This window comes from Scyliorhinus torazame, chromosome 9 (assembly GCF_047496885.1).
Source record: "Scyliorhinus torazame isolate Kashiwa2021f chromosome 9, sScyTor2.1, whole genome shotgun sequence".
Taxonomy (NCBI): Eukaryota; Metazoa; Chordata; class Chondrichthyes; order Carcharhiniformes; family Scyliorhinidae; genus Scyliorhinus; species Scyliorhinus torazame.
In genome coordinates, this window is record NC_092715.1 from 208,521,532 (window position 1) to 208,538,156 (window position 16,625).

Consider the following 16,625-nt stretch of genomic DNA (forward strand, 5'->3'; position numbering starts at 1 on the left):
CAGTAAAGCAATTGATAAGGTTCCCCACGGTAGGCTACTGCAGAAAATACGGAAGCATGGGATTCAGGGAGATTTAGCAGTTTGGATCAGAATTTGGCTAGCTGGAAGAAGACAAAGAGTGGTGGTTGATGGGAAGTGTTCAGACTGGAGTCCAGTTACTAGTGGTGTACCACAAGGATCTGTTTTGAGGCCACTGCTGTTTGTCATTTTTATAAATGACCTGGAGGAGGGCGTAAAGGATGGGTGAGTAAATTTGCAGATGACACTAAAGTCGGTGGAGTTGTGGACAGTGCGGAAGGATGTTACAAGTTACAGAGGGACATAGATAAACTGCAGCGCTGGGCTGAGAGGTGGCAAATGGAGTTTAATGCAGAAAAGTGTGAGGTGATTCATTTTGGAATAACAGGAAGACAGAGTACTGGGCTAATGGTAAGATTCCTGGCAGTGTGGATGAGCAGAGAGATCTCGGTGTCCATGTACATAGATCCCTGAAAGTTGCCACTCAGGTTGAGAGGGTTGTTAAGAAGGCGTACGGTGTGTTAGCTTTTATTGGTAGAGGGATTGAGTTTCGGAGCCATGAGGTCATGTTGCAGCGGTACAAAACTCTGGTGCGGCCGCATTTGCAGTATTGCGTGCAATTCTGGTCGCCGCATTATAGGTAGGATGTGGAAGCATTGGAAAGGGTGCAGAGGAGATTTACCAGAATGTTGCCTGGTATGGGGGGGGGGGGGGGGGGGGAGAGATCTTATGAGGAAAGGCTAAGGGATTTGAGGCTGTTTTCGTTAGAGAGAAGGTTAAGAGGTGACTTAATTGAGGCATACAAGATGATCAGAGGATTGGATAGGGTGGACAGTGAGAGCCTTTTTCCTCGGATGGTGATGTCTAGCACGAGGGGACATAGCTTTAAATTGAGGGGAGATAGATATAAGACAGATGTCAGAGGTAGGTTCTTTACTCAGAGAGTAGTAAGGGTGTGGAATGCCCTGCCTGCAACAGTAGTGGACTTGCCAACGCTAAAGGTATTCAAATGGTCATTGGATAGACATATGGACGATAAGGGAATAGTGTAGATGGGCTTGAGAGTGGTTTCACAGGTCGGCGCAACATCGAGGGCCGAAGGGCCTGTACTGCGCTGTAATGTTCTATGTATGCCTTCTTGACTACCTTCTCCACCTGTGTTGTCCCTTTCAGTGACCTGTGGACCTGTACACCTAGATCTCTCTGACTTTCAATACTCAAGGGTTCTACCATTCACTGTATATTCCCTACCTGCATTAGACCTTCCAAAATGCATTACCTCACATTTGTCTGGATTAAACTCCATCTGCCATCTCTCCGCCCAAGTCTCCAAATGATCTAATTCCTGCTGTTTCCTCTGACAGTCCTCATCGCTATCCGCAATTCCACCCTTTGTGTCGTCTGCAAACTTACTAATCAGACCAGTTACATTTTCCTCCAAATCATTTATATATACTATGAACAGCAACGGTCCCAGCACTGATCCATGCGGAACACCACTAGTCATAGCCCTCCAATTAGAAAAGCACCCTTCCATTGCTACTCTCTGCCTTCTATGACCTAGCCAGTTCTGTATCCACCTTGCCAGCTCACCCTTGATCCCGTGTGACTTCACCTTTTGTTCCAGTCTACCATGAGGTACCTTGTCAAAGGCCTTACGGAAGTCCATATAGAAAACATCCACTGCCCTACCTGCATCAATCATCTTTGTGACCTCTTCGAAAAACTCTATCAAGTTAGTGAGACACAATCTCCCCTTCACAAAACCACGCTGCCTCTCACTAATACATCCATTTGCTTCCAAATGAGAGTAGATCCTGTCTTGAAGAATTCTCTCCAGTAATTTCCCTACCACTGACGTAAGGCTCACCGGCCTGTAGTTCCCTGGATTATCCTTGCTACCCTTCTTAAACACTGGAACAACATTGGCTAATCTCCAGTCCTCCGGGACATCACCTGAAGACAGTGAGGATCCAAAGATTTCTGTCAAGGCCTCAGCAATTTCCTCTCTAGCCTCCTTCAGTATTCTGGGGTAGATCCCATCTGGCCCTGGGGACTTATCTACCTTAATATTTTTAAACACCTCGTCTTTTTGGATCTCAATGTGACCCAGGCTATCTACACACCCTTCTCCAGACTCAACATCCACCAATTCCTTCTCTTTGGTCAATACTGATGCAAAGTATTCATATAGTACCACGCCCATTTCCTCTGGCTCCACACATAGATTCCCTGGCCTATCCTCAAGTGGGCCAACCCTTTCCCTGGCTACCCCCTTGCTTTTTATATATGTGTAAAAGCCTTGGGATTTTCCTTAACCCTATTTGCCAATGACTTTTTGTGACCTCTTCTAGCCCTCCTAACTCCTTGCTTCAGTTCCTTCCTATTTTCCTTATATTCCACACAGGCTTCTGACAAATGCCTCCTTTTTCTTTTTGACGAGGCCTACATTATCTCTCGTTATCCAAGGTTCCCGAAATTTGCCTTATTTATCCTTCTTCCGCACAGGAACATGCCGGTCCCAAATTCCTTTCAACTGACATTTGAAAGCCTCCCACGTCAGATGTTGATTTACCCTCAAACATCCTCCCCCAATTGAGGTTTTCAGTTCCCACCTAATATTGTTATAATTAGCCTTCCCCCAATTTAGCACATTCACCCTAGGATCACTCTTATCCTTGTCCACCAGCACTGTAAAACTTTCTGAATTGCGGTCACTGTTCCCGAAATGCTCCCCTACTGAAACTTCTACCAGCTGGCCGGGCTCATTCCCCAATACCAGGTCCAGTACAGCCCCTTCCCTAGTTGGACTGTCTACATATTGTTTTAAGAAGCCCCCCTGGATGCTCCTTACAAACTCCACCCCGTCCAGGCCCCTAGCACTAAGTGAGTCCCAGTCAATATTGGGGAAGTTGAAGTCTCCCATCACAACAACCCTGTTGTTTTTACTTGTTTCCAAAATCTGTCTACCCATCTGCTCCTGTATCTCCCGCTGGCTGTTGGGAGGCCTGTAGCAAACCCCCAACATTGTGACTGCACCCTTCTTATTCCTGATCTCTACCCATATAGCCTCGCTGCCCTCTAAGGTGTCCTCTAAGGTGTCCTCCCGTAGTACAGCTGTGATATTCTCCCTAACCAGTAGCGCAACTCCGCCACCCCTTTTACATCCCCCTCTATCCCGCCTAAACATCTAAATACTGGAACGTTTAGCTGCCAATCCTGTCCTTCCCTCAACCAGATCTCTGTAATGGCAACAACATCATAGTTCCAAGTACTAATCCAAGCTCTAAGTTCATCTGCCTTACCCATAATACTGCTTGCATTAAAACATATGCACTTCTAGATTGTAGTTTAGTCGGGCAGTATGGTCGGCACGGGCTTGGAGGGCCGAAGGGCCTGTTCCTGTGCTGTACATTTCTTTGTTCTTTGTTCAGGCCACCAGACCTGCTGTTTTCAGCAACATCTCCCTGTCTGCTCTGCCTCAGAGCCACGTTGTCCCTATTGCCTAGTTCTCCCTCAATGCTTTCACCTTCTGACCTATTGCTCCGGTACCCACCCCCCTGCCATACTAGTTTAATATTCTCTCATTTACATTTGGGACTATATTGAACAAAATTCAACACTATATTCAGTCAGAATGTTTCAATTTGGAGATCCATTCAGTTTCCCCCCGTAATCATTGGTTGGTGAGTTAACCATTGACTGGGAAATATTTGTTTATAGCTAAAACGCTGTTGCCCTTTTGATAGATTTGATCAATCTGCTAGTAATAAAGTGCTCACCAATCAAGTAGCCTTGTTTCTTCAGTCTGTGAAGATGCGTCAACTCTTCTTCACTGAGGTCAGCTTCAGTTTGTGACTTATCAGTCTTCAGTCTTTCTAATCTTCGAAACATTCTGTATGGCGTGGGATTTATAACTGGAAACTTGAGGAGGTTTAATGTAGTTCCTTTGAAACAAGAAAAATTACACAATCTAAAAATGGACTTGACCAACAAAAGGATTTGCACTTACACAATAACATTAACTAGAACATAAGAGTACTATATAGTCACACACGCACATAGGTGAATGCGCTAGTCAGCGCATACAATCTAGCTTTAATTTCTACACCATTTTCCTACATTTTGAAGACTTTATAGAATAAAACAGATAGACAGTAAAATTGGTGGGAAGTTGAAGGCACATTAAAAGAGCAAGGTTTCCAGGCTTTAGAAAGCAGGAAGGGTAAAGCAACATACTTAACCAACAACTTACAGCTGGTAGTGTGGTCATTGGTGGTAGAGCATTGTCAGAGGAACAGGTGGTGTGTACAAGGACTGGAGGAGCTGACAGAGTTTAAGGTGGAGTGAAGTGTGCAGCTTTTTGTCTGGCAGAAGAAACCTGTGGATCTTGGCAAAGACAGGAGTGAGTGACATGGTTCAGGCAAGAATGTAGATGGAGTTCCAATCTGTAGAAATTGGGAAGCTGGTTCAATGAAAGAGAAACTATATGCCTTGACGGTGTGAACTGGAGCACCCCTACTTCACATGGACAGAAATAAGTCTTCGCCAAGGGGCAGGGAAAGATTAAGAAAATATAATTTAAAATTAGGCTGAATCTTCCAACAGGCAGACATGTCTTCTAGGGGGAGGATTAAGTCTACACTGATGACTGCATCGCATGTTTGTTTACCCAAAACGTCAACTTATCAGGCCAGAAATCTAAATGCAAAGTACGGCCTTCAATCAGTTGGATTTTCCTTTCCCGAGATGAAAAAAACATCAAGCAAAGGTTTGTTATTAAATTCTCAGCCTAGAACTCTCCTGAATATTGAAGCAAATTAATACAGTTTTCAGAATTGTCTGGTGTTACCAATTACAACATGTACAAATTGTCTACTTTGATAGAGGTAATCATGACAGTGGTAGGGATAGCAGAAATTGTATGACAAGTGAACTCCTTTCTACACTCTGTGCTGGCTGTTAAGCATCGTGAATGGATGAGTGAGCAGTCAGTAATTTGGAAACCGAATAAGTCAAATTCTGTTAACTAAGCAAAGTTGCTAGATTTTCCTTGTTCAATTCACCAATTCTGTCCAATTTTTAATGAAAACCCAATTTTGACTTACTATAATCTATAACTAACCAACTTGAGGATCAGTGAGCCAGCATGGATCTGTAAAGTATAGGTCATGCCTAATGAACCTGACTGAAGTTTTTGAAGTGGTGACTAAATCGCAGACAAGATAAAGTCTATGGCTGTTATTTATATGGACTTTTCCAGAAGGCACCTGACAAAGCCCTTCATAAGAGGCTGTTCACTAAAGTTGAAGTTTATGGAATGAATGGAAACTGACCTGGTTAGGACACTGGTAGGAGACAGTACGGATAATGAACAGGTACTCAAATTGGAAGGATGTGACCAGTGGTGACCAATAGCAACATGTTGTTGCCTTAATATTTACTTTATTTATTAACAACTTAGATGAAGGAATAACAAGCAATAGCAAAGATAGGCATTATTGTAAGCAGTGTAAATATTGACTAGATTAAGTGAAGGAGCAAAGCTGTGGTAAATGGATTTCAATGTAGGCAAGTGAGGATATCCAATTTGAACCTAAAAGGGCACTTTCTAAATGGTACAAAACTAGAAATAGTGGTGGTCCAAAGAGATTTAGAGTTCCATTCACATAGATTACTGAAATGTCCTGGACAAGTACAAAAAAAAATTAAAAACACTAATAGCTGAACATCAACGGTTAAATTACAGAGTTGATACAAACTAGGGTTCTAATTGAGCAGATTAAGTCTTTCAGGAGTGAAGCTGCGAAGGGTGGTAGAAGTGGGGTGGCACAGTGGTTAACATTGCTGCCTTACAGCGCCAGGGATCCAGGTTCAATTCCGGCCTTGGATGATTGTCTGTGTTGAGTTTGCATGTTTTCCCAATGTCTGCGTGGGTTTCCTCCGACAGTCCAGAAAGTGTAGGTTAGATGGATTGGCTATGCTAAATTGCCCCTTAGTGTCCAGGAATGTGCGGGATAAGTGAGGTTATGGGGTTGCAGGGATAGTGTGGGAGCCTGGTTAGGGTGCTCTTTCAGAGCCGAATGGTCTCCTTCTGCACTGTAGGGGCTCTATAAGTCTAGAACTCTTCCACAAATGGTAGTTAATGTTAGATCATTGTTAATTTTAAATCTGAGATTGATAAATGTTTGTTAACCAAAAGTTATGGGGTAAATGGCAACAGTGGAAAGATGGGGTTAGGTCACAGATGAGCCATGATTTTGCTGAATGGCAGAGAATCACAAGCAGCTAAATTGCTCGACTCTTGCTCTAATGTCTTGTGGCACAGTCCTTCAAAATAACGAACCAGCACTTAGCCCGAAGTGAACACGAACTAGTGTAAGAAGTATTATTGTTAAAAATGACACTATTGTCTGAATCTTGCAGCACAATGTGTTGCGCAACAAATTCCCAATGTATGGCAAATTCCCAATTAATGTACTGCCACCAGTTTGAAAATTATTCACCAATCTTACCTCCTTCAAAGGAGGAATTGGACATAAAAAATAAAACTAGATTTGAATTACTCTCTAGAATTAGCAGTGAATGGTTAACACTGATCATATCCACAACCAATTAGGGGCATGTAACTGGGATAAAATGTATAACGCTATCACTGGCAAATAAACTGGCACCATTTACTCTGTAGATGAAGGGCGATAAACCTCAAAGTATTATCTCATATCTATATTAATAGGGTATTCAATGGTTTGGAGTATTTGAATCCTAGTCATTATTGGGCAGTCCAGAGGATACACACCACTTAATGGATCAGGATATTTCAGTATCCTGCAATACTGAGATTTTCTTCAGCTAAGTTTCTTCACCGAAATTACAATGACAAATAGGAATAATGCAGTGATGACTGTAGGAATCCTTTAGGAACGGAATACAGGGCATTTAGCCTAGTTACCGCCTTTGACAATATTTTCCAATATAAAGGTGGTCTTCAAACTGGAGGAACTAGAAAAAGGTGTTCAGCTAACTAGATATCTAGGAAGCAACTTTTCAACTTCTGGATTTACTGCAGAATAAACACCAAAACAATTCCATTTTTCAACATCTAGTAATGGATATAGGCTCATCTTTTCTTTTGATGCATCCATTATTTTTCTTAATATGACTATGATCAACACTGCTCTGAACTTCCCACACTACTCCTGAGCATCAAATGTAATCTTACTTGCGCAAAACACCAATTTATTTTTCTCATTCTACCCTTTCATTATTCCAACATCTTCAGGATCTTAAAATCCAAGATTATCTAACATTACTTAAAATTGAGCCGTGAAAGCCAAAATAGGCAGATTTTGGAAGTTTTTGTGCAATTTTATGTATGATTCAAACATGTGCCAGCCAGTTGATGGAATCCCAATGTTTGTGTGACAATGAGGATCAATACATGTAGCTAGCTGAACTAATCACTCCATGCAATGGGAAATATTTGCTTTGCTTGGATTTATATTGTTCAGAAATGTGACTGTTCAAAATTGAAGAACAGGTGCTTGGTGAATGGAACAGCTAAATCATTGACATGTGCAGATTGATAAGATTGTCAAGGAGACAACCCTATTAAATTTGAATATCAAGACAAAGTTAAAGTATTTCTGAAATGCAGTCCTAGTCGTTATGTAGTGAAAGGCAGTTGTTAACTTGTGCACAAGTTCCCACAGTGATGGGATAATGATCTGATAATCTGTGCTAGATTTTCATGGAGTTATAAATATTGACCAGGACACAGAAGAGAACTTCCCTGCACGTCCTCCAAATTGGTTCGCTGGATCTTTTACACAGACCCGAGACGGCAGACAGTTCCAAGTTTGATATCTCATCTGCCAGACTGGATTATATGTTAAAGTCTCTTATGTGGGAGCCCACCAATACTTAACTTCTAGAGATGATGTGGAGATGCCGACGTTGGACTGGGGTGGGCACAGTTAGAAGTCTTACAACATCAGATGAGTTTTAGTCACCTGAAGGAGCTGCACACCAAAGCTAGTGATTCCAAACAAACCTGTTGGGACTTTAACCTGGTGTTATAAGACTTCTTACTGTAACTTATAGAGACGGGAGGGCTCCTGCAGCGAAGCACCCAGAGCCCTGAAAGTACCTAACATTCACACTGAAATCCGCTGAACTCACCTGGCCAGCGGGAAATTGTAGCTCTCTGAATGACATCTGAGGCTTTGGATTTACAGTAATCGGACTGCAGGAGGGTGTTGAAGAGGGTGGACTTCCCCACGTTGGTGTGGCCGACCAGGTACACGTCCCCTTTGTACCGCCAGGAGCTCTGGAGATGGGAGATAAGCTCCTCGATGCCGTAGCCGGTCTTGGCGCTGATCAAGTGCACGATTCCCCGGCCCTGGTACTCGGGGGTAATACCGGCCTGGCCGCAGTGCTGCAGCACCCGGTGCCGCAGCCGCTTCAGGTATTGGCGGCAGTCGGCGGGGATCAAGTCGGTCTTGTTGGCCAGCACGAGGACGGGGTTCCGCTCACCCACCAGCCTACGGAGGTCGGGGATGAGGCTGCCGCTCAGGTCCAGCAGGTCCATCATGTAGATCACCAGGGCCCGCTCTTGAGCAATGCGGCCTAACAGGCGCCGGTACTCTCCCTCCGGCACTCGCACCTCCAGCGCCTTTTGGTAGTGGACGAGCAGGTAACAGCGCTGACACACGGAGCGCTGCAAGGTCCCGGCCTGCAGCAGCGGCTTGTACTTCTCGCTTGGTAAGTAACCGGCCAGAGAGGGGTCCACACAGTGCAGGAGGGCACCACAGCCCGAGCACGGGCAGCTGCTGGCCGGCTCCAGGGGGTCGGCCGTGCCGTACACCCGCTGTTCCTGGCGCGGGGCCGCCCGCCGTTTCTTACGGGACGGCAGCTCGGGCGCCGGGAAGCCCAGATCGGTCACTTGCGGCTCGGCTTCTGGGGCCGGCGGCAGCGCCTCCAAGGCCGAGAGCTGGCGGCGTAGAGCCCAGTGCGAGGCCGAGGCGTCGGCCGCGTCCGTCCTCAGCGCCGTCTCGCTGCCCAGTGACAGCTCCGCAGCCGCCTTCTCCTCCTCCGATACACCTCCGTATTCCACGAACACCATCTCCTCCGGCCTCTCGGGCTCCACCGCCGCGTATGGCCAGCCCGCCGGCCGCCTTCCAGGCGCCAGGCCGGAACATGGCCGCCGGCTGGCGCACAGGGCACGGCGGATAAAACATCGGACAGCCGCATGCGCCATTGCTGCCGGGGGACACACAAGATGGCCGCTGAACTTCCTCCCATCGGCCCACGCGACGTGACCCCGTGACTGTCTTGTTTTCCTATAGGTCGGCTGGCTGACAGCTCTGATTGGAGGAAAGTGATTGCGCTCGAGCTCCTCTCTGTCCAACTGCCGGATTTGAAAAGTGTGAGAGCTACCAGTCATCCCAGAGCTCCAGTTATCCCAGAGTTCCTAGCGATCCCAGAGCTCCCAGTCATCCCAGAGCTCAGTCATCCCAGAGTTCCTAGCGATCCCAGAGCTCCCAGCCATTCCAGACCTCCCAGTCATCCCAGAGTTCCCAGCTATTCCAGACCTCCTAGTCATCCCAGAACTCCCAGCCATCCCAAAGCTCCCAATCATCCCAGAGTTCCCAGCCATTCCAGAGCTCCCAGCCATTCCAGAGCTCCCAGCCATCCCAGAGCTCCCAGTCATTCCAGAGCTCCCTGTCATCCCTGAGCTCCCAGCGCTCAGTCATTCCAGAGCTCCCAGTCAACCCAGAGATTCCTGTCATCCCAGAGCTCCTGTCATTCCAGAGCTCCAGTCATCCCAAAGTTCCCAGCGATCCCAGAGCTCCCAGCCATTCTAGGCCTCCCAGTCACCCCAGTCATCCCAGAGCACCCAGCCATTCCAGAGCTCCCAGTCATCCCAGAGCTCCCAGTCATCCCAAAGCTCCCAATCTTCCCAGAGCTCCCAGTCATTCCAGAGCTCCCTGTCATCCCTGAGCTCCCAGTCATTCCAGAGCTCCCAGTCATTCCAGAGCTCCCAGTCATCCCAGAGCTCTCAGCCATCCCAGAGCTCCCAGTCATCCCAGTGCTCCCAGTCATCCCAGAGCTCCCAGTCATTCCAGAGCTCCCAACCATTCCAGAGCTCCCAGCCATTCCAGGTCACATCTGTAACTGGCGCAAATGGCTGGTGACTAAGCATCTGGAGGCACTAACAAGCCTGTGCCAATGGGAGACGGTGACACTGTCACTGGGCTGGTAATACCGTGCCTCATGCTCTGTGGGCATGGGCTCACATCCCACCGTGGGAGCTGGTGGCATTTAAACTCAATCAAGGGGCACCTTTGTCTGGCTTCTTCTATACTTTGAATCTGCCCACCGCTATGTGGTTGACTGCCCTCTGGAATAGCCTGACAAGCCACTCGGTTCAAGGGCAGTCAACAATGGGTAACAAATGCTGGCACCCCATACTCAGAAAGAATGAGTTAAAAAAAATGTGGGGGAACATTGATTGATCTAGAATATCGGGGGAAGGACCAGCAGTCAGCATCTGGAGCAGAGAAGGGGGTAGAATGGTCAGTATCTGGGATAGAGGGAGAGGAACAGTCAGTATCTGCGAGACAGGTGAGGCTGTCCAGAATCAGAGGTTAGGCATTTGGGAGTGAGGCAGCAGTTGGCAACAGGACGTCAGTTTATGAGTTGTGGATACTGAGATGAACGTGTGGAGTAATGAGAACAGCATCCAGCACATCAGCACATACTGAAGATTGTGGGAATGTTGAAGACAGTGGCCGAGAAGTGATTGAAACGTTATAGTCATTTGTTGCAGACTGAGAGCGGGCACACAGTGAGGTAAATGACAGAGATGGGACTGCCAGGAGGAAGGAGAAGAGGAAGACCTGAGACCAGATGGTGAGAGATTTAAGTGCAGTGGGATTGGAAGAGGAATCGATAATTGACAGGAGGAGATTGAGAGTAATCAAGCAGCATTGTGGCAATCCAACATCAAATGGGGAAGCCGAAAGAAGAAGCAGCACCAGCAGCTGAACACTCTGAGAGGAAAAGAACAGGAGTAGGCAGACAAACTTGATCATGATAATGTTTTTTAATTTATATGTTCTTTCTGCAATTACTTTTGACAAGAAGAATTTCTGCTGAGAAAATATGGCAGGACAAATATTTTCAGAATTACAGTTCTAAATAAGAGTCAAATTTGAGTTGAAATGTTAATTATGTTTTTCTCTCCCCAAATGTTGACAGGATTGCTGGGTTTTATTAGCACTTTCAGCTTTTATTTCAGATTTCCAGCATCCACAATATTTTATTTTCAGAAAGTATTTTGATGATGAGAAGACTATACAGCCCCATCTGGTGGCCAGAAAAGATTTAGCTACATGACCATGAGCAAGAGATATTGGGCTGGATTCTCCTCGCCGACGCCGAAACTGCGTTCGAAGACCGGCCGGAGAATCCAAGTTTCCAACGAAATCGGGGGCGCCGCTACTTTCGCGATGCTCCTCCCCCTCTGCAAGTACGTCGCTCCACGTATTGACGGCCTCAAGGACATTGCCTGAGGCCTGCCTCCCGTGCTCCGCCCCCGACCAGACGAGTTCCCGACGGCTTTGGTCTCTCATGGTCTCTCCTGTCGGGAACTCGGTGTAGTGGCTGCGGACTCAGTCCAGCGCCGCCACAGTCAGGGGAGGGCCGATCCATGGGAAGAGGGGACTTCATAAGGGGCTGGGGCACTAAGGGGGGGGTGGTTGGTTCGGGCGCGCAAGCTGGCCAATGGGGGGGGGGGGGGCACTATTTAGCGGGCCGGGTCCGCGAGTGACCTCCGCCATGTAGCATGGCGCGGCCACTGCAATACGCAGCCGTGCGCATATGCGACCACGGACCCGGTAATTCTCCGGGCCGTATCGGCAGCTAGAGCCGGATGCACTACGCCGCCGGCATGCTAGACCCCAGCAAAAAGTGCTCGTTAGGTAATTTAGACATTCTGAATTCTCTATGTACCCAAACAGACGCCGGAATGTGGCAACGAGGGACTTTTCACAATAACTTCATTGCAGTGTTAATGTAAGCCCACTTGTGACAATAAAGATTATTATTATTATAAAAGTCGTCCGTATTTGTCCCCGCCGTTCCCTTTTCCCATACTGTCCGTGTCCAGTAGCTCCTCCACCATTGTGGGCGGGATTCTCTAAATACAGGGCTATGTCCCCACGCCGGTTGGAAAACTGGCGCCAACGACTCGGGCATCAACGGCCCCCGAAAGTGAGGAATTCTCACCTTTCTAGGGGGCTAGGTTGCCGCTGGAGTCATCCCCACAGCTCAAGCCAGCGGGGAACGGCCCGCACGTGTCCACACATACGCTGAACGGCCGGCGTATTTCCGCGCATGCGTGGGGGTTCCCTTCTCTGCGCCTGCCCCCGGGCATTATGGCGGAGGCCTCCAGGAGCCCGGCGTGGAGTAAAGTAAGCCCACACGCAACAAGCCCGCCCACCAATCGGTAGGCCCCGATCGCGGGCCAGGCCACCGTGGTGGCCCCCCCTGGGGTCGGATCCCCCCACCTCTCCTCCAGGACGGCCCCCCACACTCATCTGCCAGGTCCCGCCGTGTGGGAAGTGAGTAATCCATGCCGGCAGACTCGGCCAAACTTGTCGGCCACTCGGCCCATTGGGGTCCGGAGAATCGCCGGGGGCCAAGCGGCGTGGCTGTGATCCCGCCGGCGCCTGAAAAACGGCGCCAGAGAATGGGGAGGCCGACGGTGGGGCGCGATTCCCGCATCCTCTCCTTGCGGAGAAAGTTTTTGATTTGTAAATGTCCGTTCAGTAGTTCCAGTCTCTTGGCCAAATCTTCTGAAGTCGCAAATCTATCCCCTGTGTAGAAGTCCCTAACTGCTAGCGTCCCCCCATCCTGTCTCCACCTCTTAAAGATGGCGTCTAGCATGGCTGGTGGAAACCTGTGGTTACCGCAGATGGTGGACATCTCAGTTAAAGCGAAGTGCTGTTTCATCTTGTTCCAGGTTCTCACAGTGTTGTTACTATCACTGGGCCGGTTGAGTGTTTGCCGGCAGGGATGGAGTGCTGTCGTGGCGAGAGCTCAGAGGGACGTTCCCGTGCTGGAGGACTCCTCCATCCTCACCCATTCCGTATTTGTTTCCTTTACCCATCCCTTCACTCTCTCAGCCACGGCTGCCCAATGGTAGTATTGCAAGTTCGGGAGGGCCAGGCCTCCCATGCTTCTGCTCCTCTGCAATGTTGTTTTAGGGATTCTTGGATCCCCCCTATCCACCATAATCATTTTGTCTATTTTTTGGGAAAAGGCCTTGGGGATGAAGATCAGACTGGATCTGAACATGAAGAGGAACCTGGGCAATATGTTCACCTTGATGGTCTGCACCCTTCCCGCCAGGGAAAGCAGGAATGCATCCCATCTTTGGAGGTCCTTTTATATTTCCTCCGCCATACTAGTCAGATTCCACTTGTGGATCCGTGTCCAATCGTGGGCTATCTGGATCCCCAGGTAGCGGAATTTGTTTTGGGCTAGTTTAAATGGGAGACCTTCCAGCTCTGGGTGGGCCTCTTCCAGCTCTAGGTGCCCCCCCCCCTCTTCCAGCTCTGGGTACCCCCCCCCCCCCCACCCTCTTCCAGCTCTGGGTTCCCCCCCCTCCACCCCCCCATTCGCGTTCACCGGGAAAGCCTCACTTTTGCCCATGTTGAGTTTGTAGCCCAAGAAGGCCCCAGACACTTCCAGAAGCTTCATGATTTTGTTCATGTCGTTTTGTGGGTCCGAGATGAAGAGGAGCAGATCATCCGCATAGAGTGAGACTCTGTGCTCTCTGCCTCTTTTTCGGATGCCCTTTCAACCTCTCGTGCCTCGCAGTGCAATCGCCAGGGGTTCAGTTGCCTGGATCTCCACTTTGATCTCTTCCTTCATCATGGTCAATTCCTTGGTTAGGAATGAATTCCACCCCTTTCCAGGTTGGGGGTGTTGGGGTGTTGGGGGGGTGGGGGTTGTGTGTGGAGGGATCCTGTTGTTCGGGCTGTCTGTCTCCCTCTCTAGGGGTGGCTGGGGAAATCTCATCGTGTGGGTGCGCAAACTCCCTCGCTTGCTGCTCCTGCCCTTTTCCGCTGCTTCTGGCTGCCCTCCGGTTTCTTGAATTACGGCTTGCTCGCATATTGCTCTTTATCTCTTCCTTTTCTGTTTAAGGGTAGATTAAGACAAAATTTTCAGGCTAATAGCCCATGTCACTGTATTCTGGAGGAGAGCCACCTGATGTGCGACTGCTCAGCACATCCCCGTCATCGGAAGTCCCAGGTGCTCTTACTCGTGAGAGGAACAAAGAACAAGAGTGATTCGTGGTTCACCTGATTTCATTACAAATGTTATTGTTATCCAAACTCTATTAACAAAAACAACTCTTAATCCTTAAAATACTGTACTATTTGCCTGAAACTCTGATCTACCGGTGCAGTTGAGCTTGATCAGGCTGTTCTCCCGGCTACAACTCTTCACTGAGTTCTGCCAATTCCGATAATCTTGCCTCTGAACCAAGGGTCTTTTTCGCGAACATTGGTCTCGCATGCCCTTTTCCATCATTGTCGTATCTTCTCTAGGTCGCTTCTTCGTTGGGGTGGAGTCTTCAATCGGGGTGGAGTCTTTTCTGGGAGTGGCTTCCAGGTGACTCTTCTTATACCTCTGGTCTCTTTTGCACCCTTCTGCAAATTTCTTAATCTTCAATGTTCTATGTTCTATTAAAAGTTTATTGGATAAGCATATGGATGATAATGGCATAGTGTAGGTTAGATGGCTTTTGTTTCGGTGCAACATCGTGAGCCGAAGGGCCTGTACTGCGCTGTTTCGTTCTATGTTCTATGTTCAAGCCAATGAAGTTATTGGGGGTTGCAGAACCCAATGTGATTGCCAATTCCATATAAAGAAGACGCTAGGAATCCAGCCTCAGGGCACATAGCCCTTTCCATATATGGTAACTGAGGCACCATTGAGTCTGATCCCATCGGATCCCAGGATCATCCAGCCGCAGCCGCCGACCGAGGAAACGAGGGAAATGCGGTGGTCTACAGGTTAGACTGAAGCATCGCGGTTTCAAGACCCCTCCCCCCAGCATACTCCTGGCAAACGTCCAAGCGATCAAAAATAAGCTGGATGAACTTCACACCAGACTTACCTTTCAAAGGGAAGGAAGAGACTGCTGTATGCTCTGTTTCACAGAGACATGGCTCACCCCCGCCTCATCGGACTGTGTCATACAACCCGAAGGCTTCTCAGTTCACCGGGCGGACCTCACCGTGTCATCAGGCAAAGCGAAGGGTGGAGGGGTGTGCCTCCTCATCAACTCCTCCTGGTGCTTGGATGTGGCAACCCTGGCGACCTGCTCCCTGGACCTGGAATACCTGACCGTGAAGTGCCGCCCATACTATCTTCCACGTGAGTTCACTTCAGCCATTATCACAGTGGTCTACATCCCACCCCAGGCAGAAGTGAGGAAGGCGCTGGACGAACTGTACACAGTTATAAACAACTACGAAACAGAATACCTGGAGGCCTTGTTCATCGTGGCCGGAGACTTCAACAAGGCCAACCTCAAGAGTGTACTGCTAAAGTTCCACCAGCACATCTCCTGTCCCACCAGGGGCGCCAACACTCTTGACCACTACTACTCAAAAATCAAGGGCGCCTACCGTTCCATCCCCCAACCGCACTTTGGGAAATCAGACTATAAGATGGTGTTCCTTTTCCCGGCATACAAGCAGAAACTCAAGCGGGAGAATCCAGCTAAGAAGGTCGTGCAGTGCTGGTCCGAGGAAACAGAAGAGCTCTTACGTGACTGCTTAGAGACAGTGGACTGGCCCATATTTAAGAACTCAGCAATCAACTTAAATGAGTATGCCACCACCGTCACAGACTTCATCAGCAAATGTGTGGACGACTGCGTGCCAAAGAAAGCAATACGTACATTCCCCAACCAGAAACCATGGCTCAATCGTGAGATTGACTCCCTACTGAAGAACAGATCTGAGGCGTTCAAGTCAGACGACCCTGACCTATACAGATGCCAAGAGAGAATATCACACTAAGCTAGAGTCACAGACAGACTCTCGGCGATTGTGGCAAAGGCTAAACAACGGCTACAAAGCGAAGCCGAGCAGTATCTCCGGCAGCAGCGCACCCCTCCCCAATGAACTCAATGTATTCTATGCTCGGTTCAAGCAGGTAACCAACAATCCGCTGTCGACTGCCCCAGCAGCCCATAATTCACCCATACCCACCATTACAGCTTCCGAAGTCAGATCGGCCTTCCTGAAAGTGAACTCTCGGAAGGTGACGGGCCCGGATGGGATCCCTGGTCGTGCACTCAGAGCCTGCGCGGACCAGCTGGCAGAGGTGTTCGTGGACATCTTTAACCTGTCCCTACTCCACTCCGAGGTCCCCACCTGCTTCAAGAAGACCACCATCATACCGGTGCCAAAGAAGAACCAAGCAACGTATCTCAATGACTACCGTCCGGTGGCCCTGACTTCAGTCATAATGAAGTGCTTCGAGAGGTTGATCATGAAGCGCATCACCTCCATACTCCCAGA

At 48.5% G+C, this 16,625-nt stretch overlaps 1 protein-coding gene across 1 annotated transcript in view; it reads right to left on the reverse strand.

Moving 5' to 3' along the window:
- Window positions 1–9,313, reverse strand: part of noa1 (nitric oxide associated 1) — a 32,770-nt gene extending 23,457 nt beyond the window's left edge. The window contains exons 1-2 of the mRNA XM_072517036.1: window positions 8,200–9,313; window positions 3,801–3,965 (exon numbers count right to left, since the gene is read on the reverse strand). Of these exons, the coding sequence (XP_072373137.1) occupies window positions 3,801–3,965; window positions 8,200–9,277 (1,243 nt within the window). The 5' untranslated portion in view covers window positions 9,278–9,313. The remainder of the gene's footprint in view (window positions 1–3,800; window positions 3,966–8,199) is intronic.
- Window positions 9,314–16,625: the final 7,312 nt, after the last annotated feature.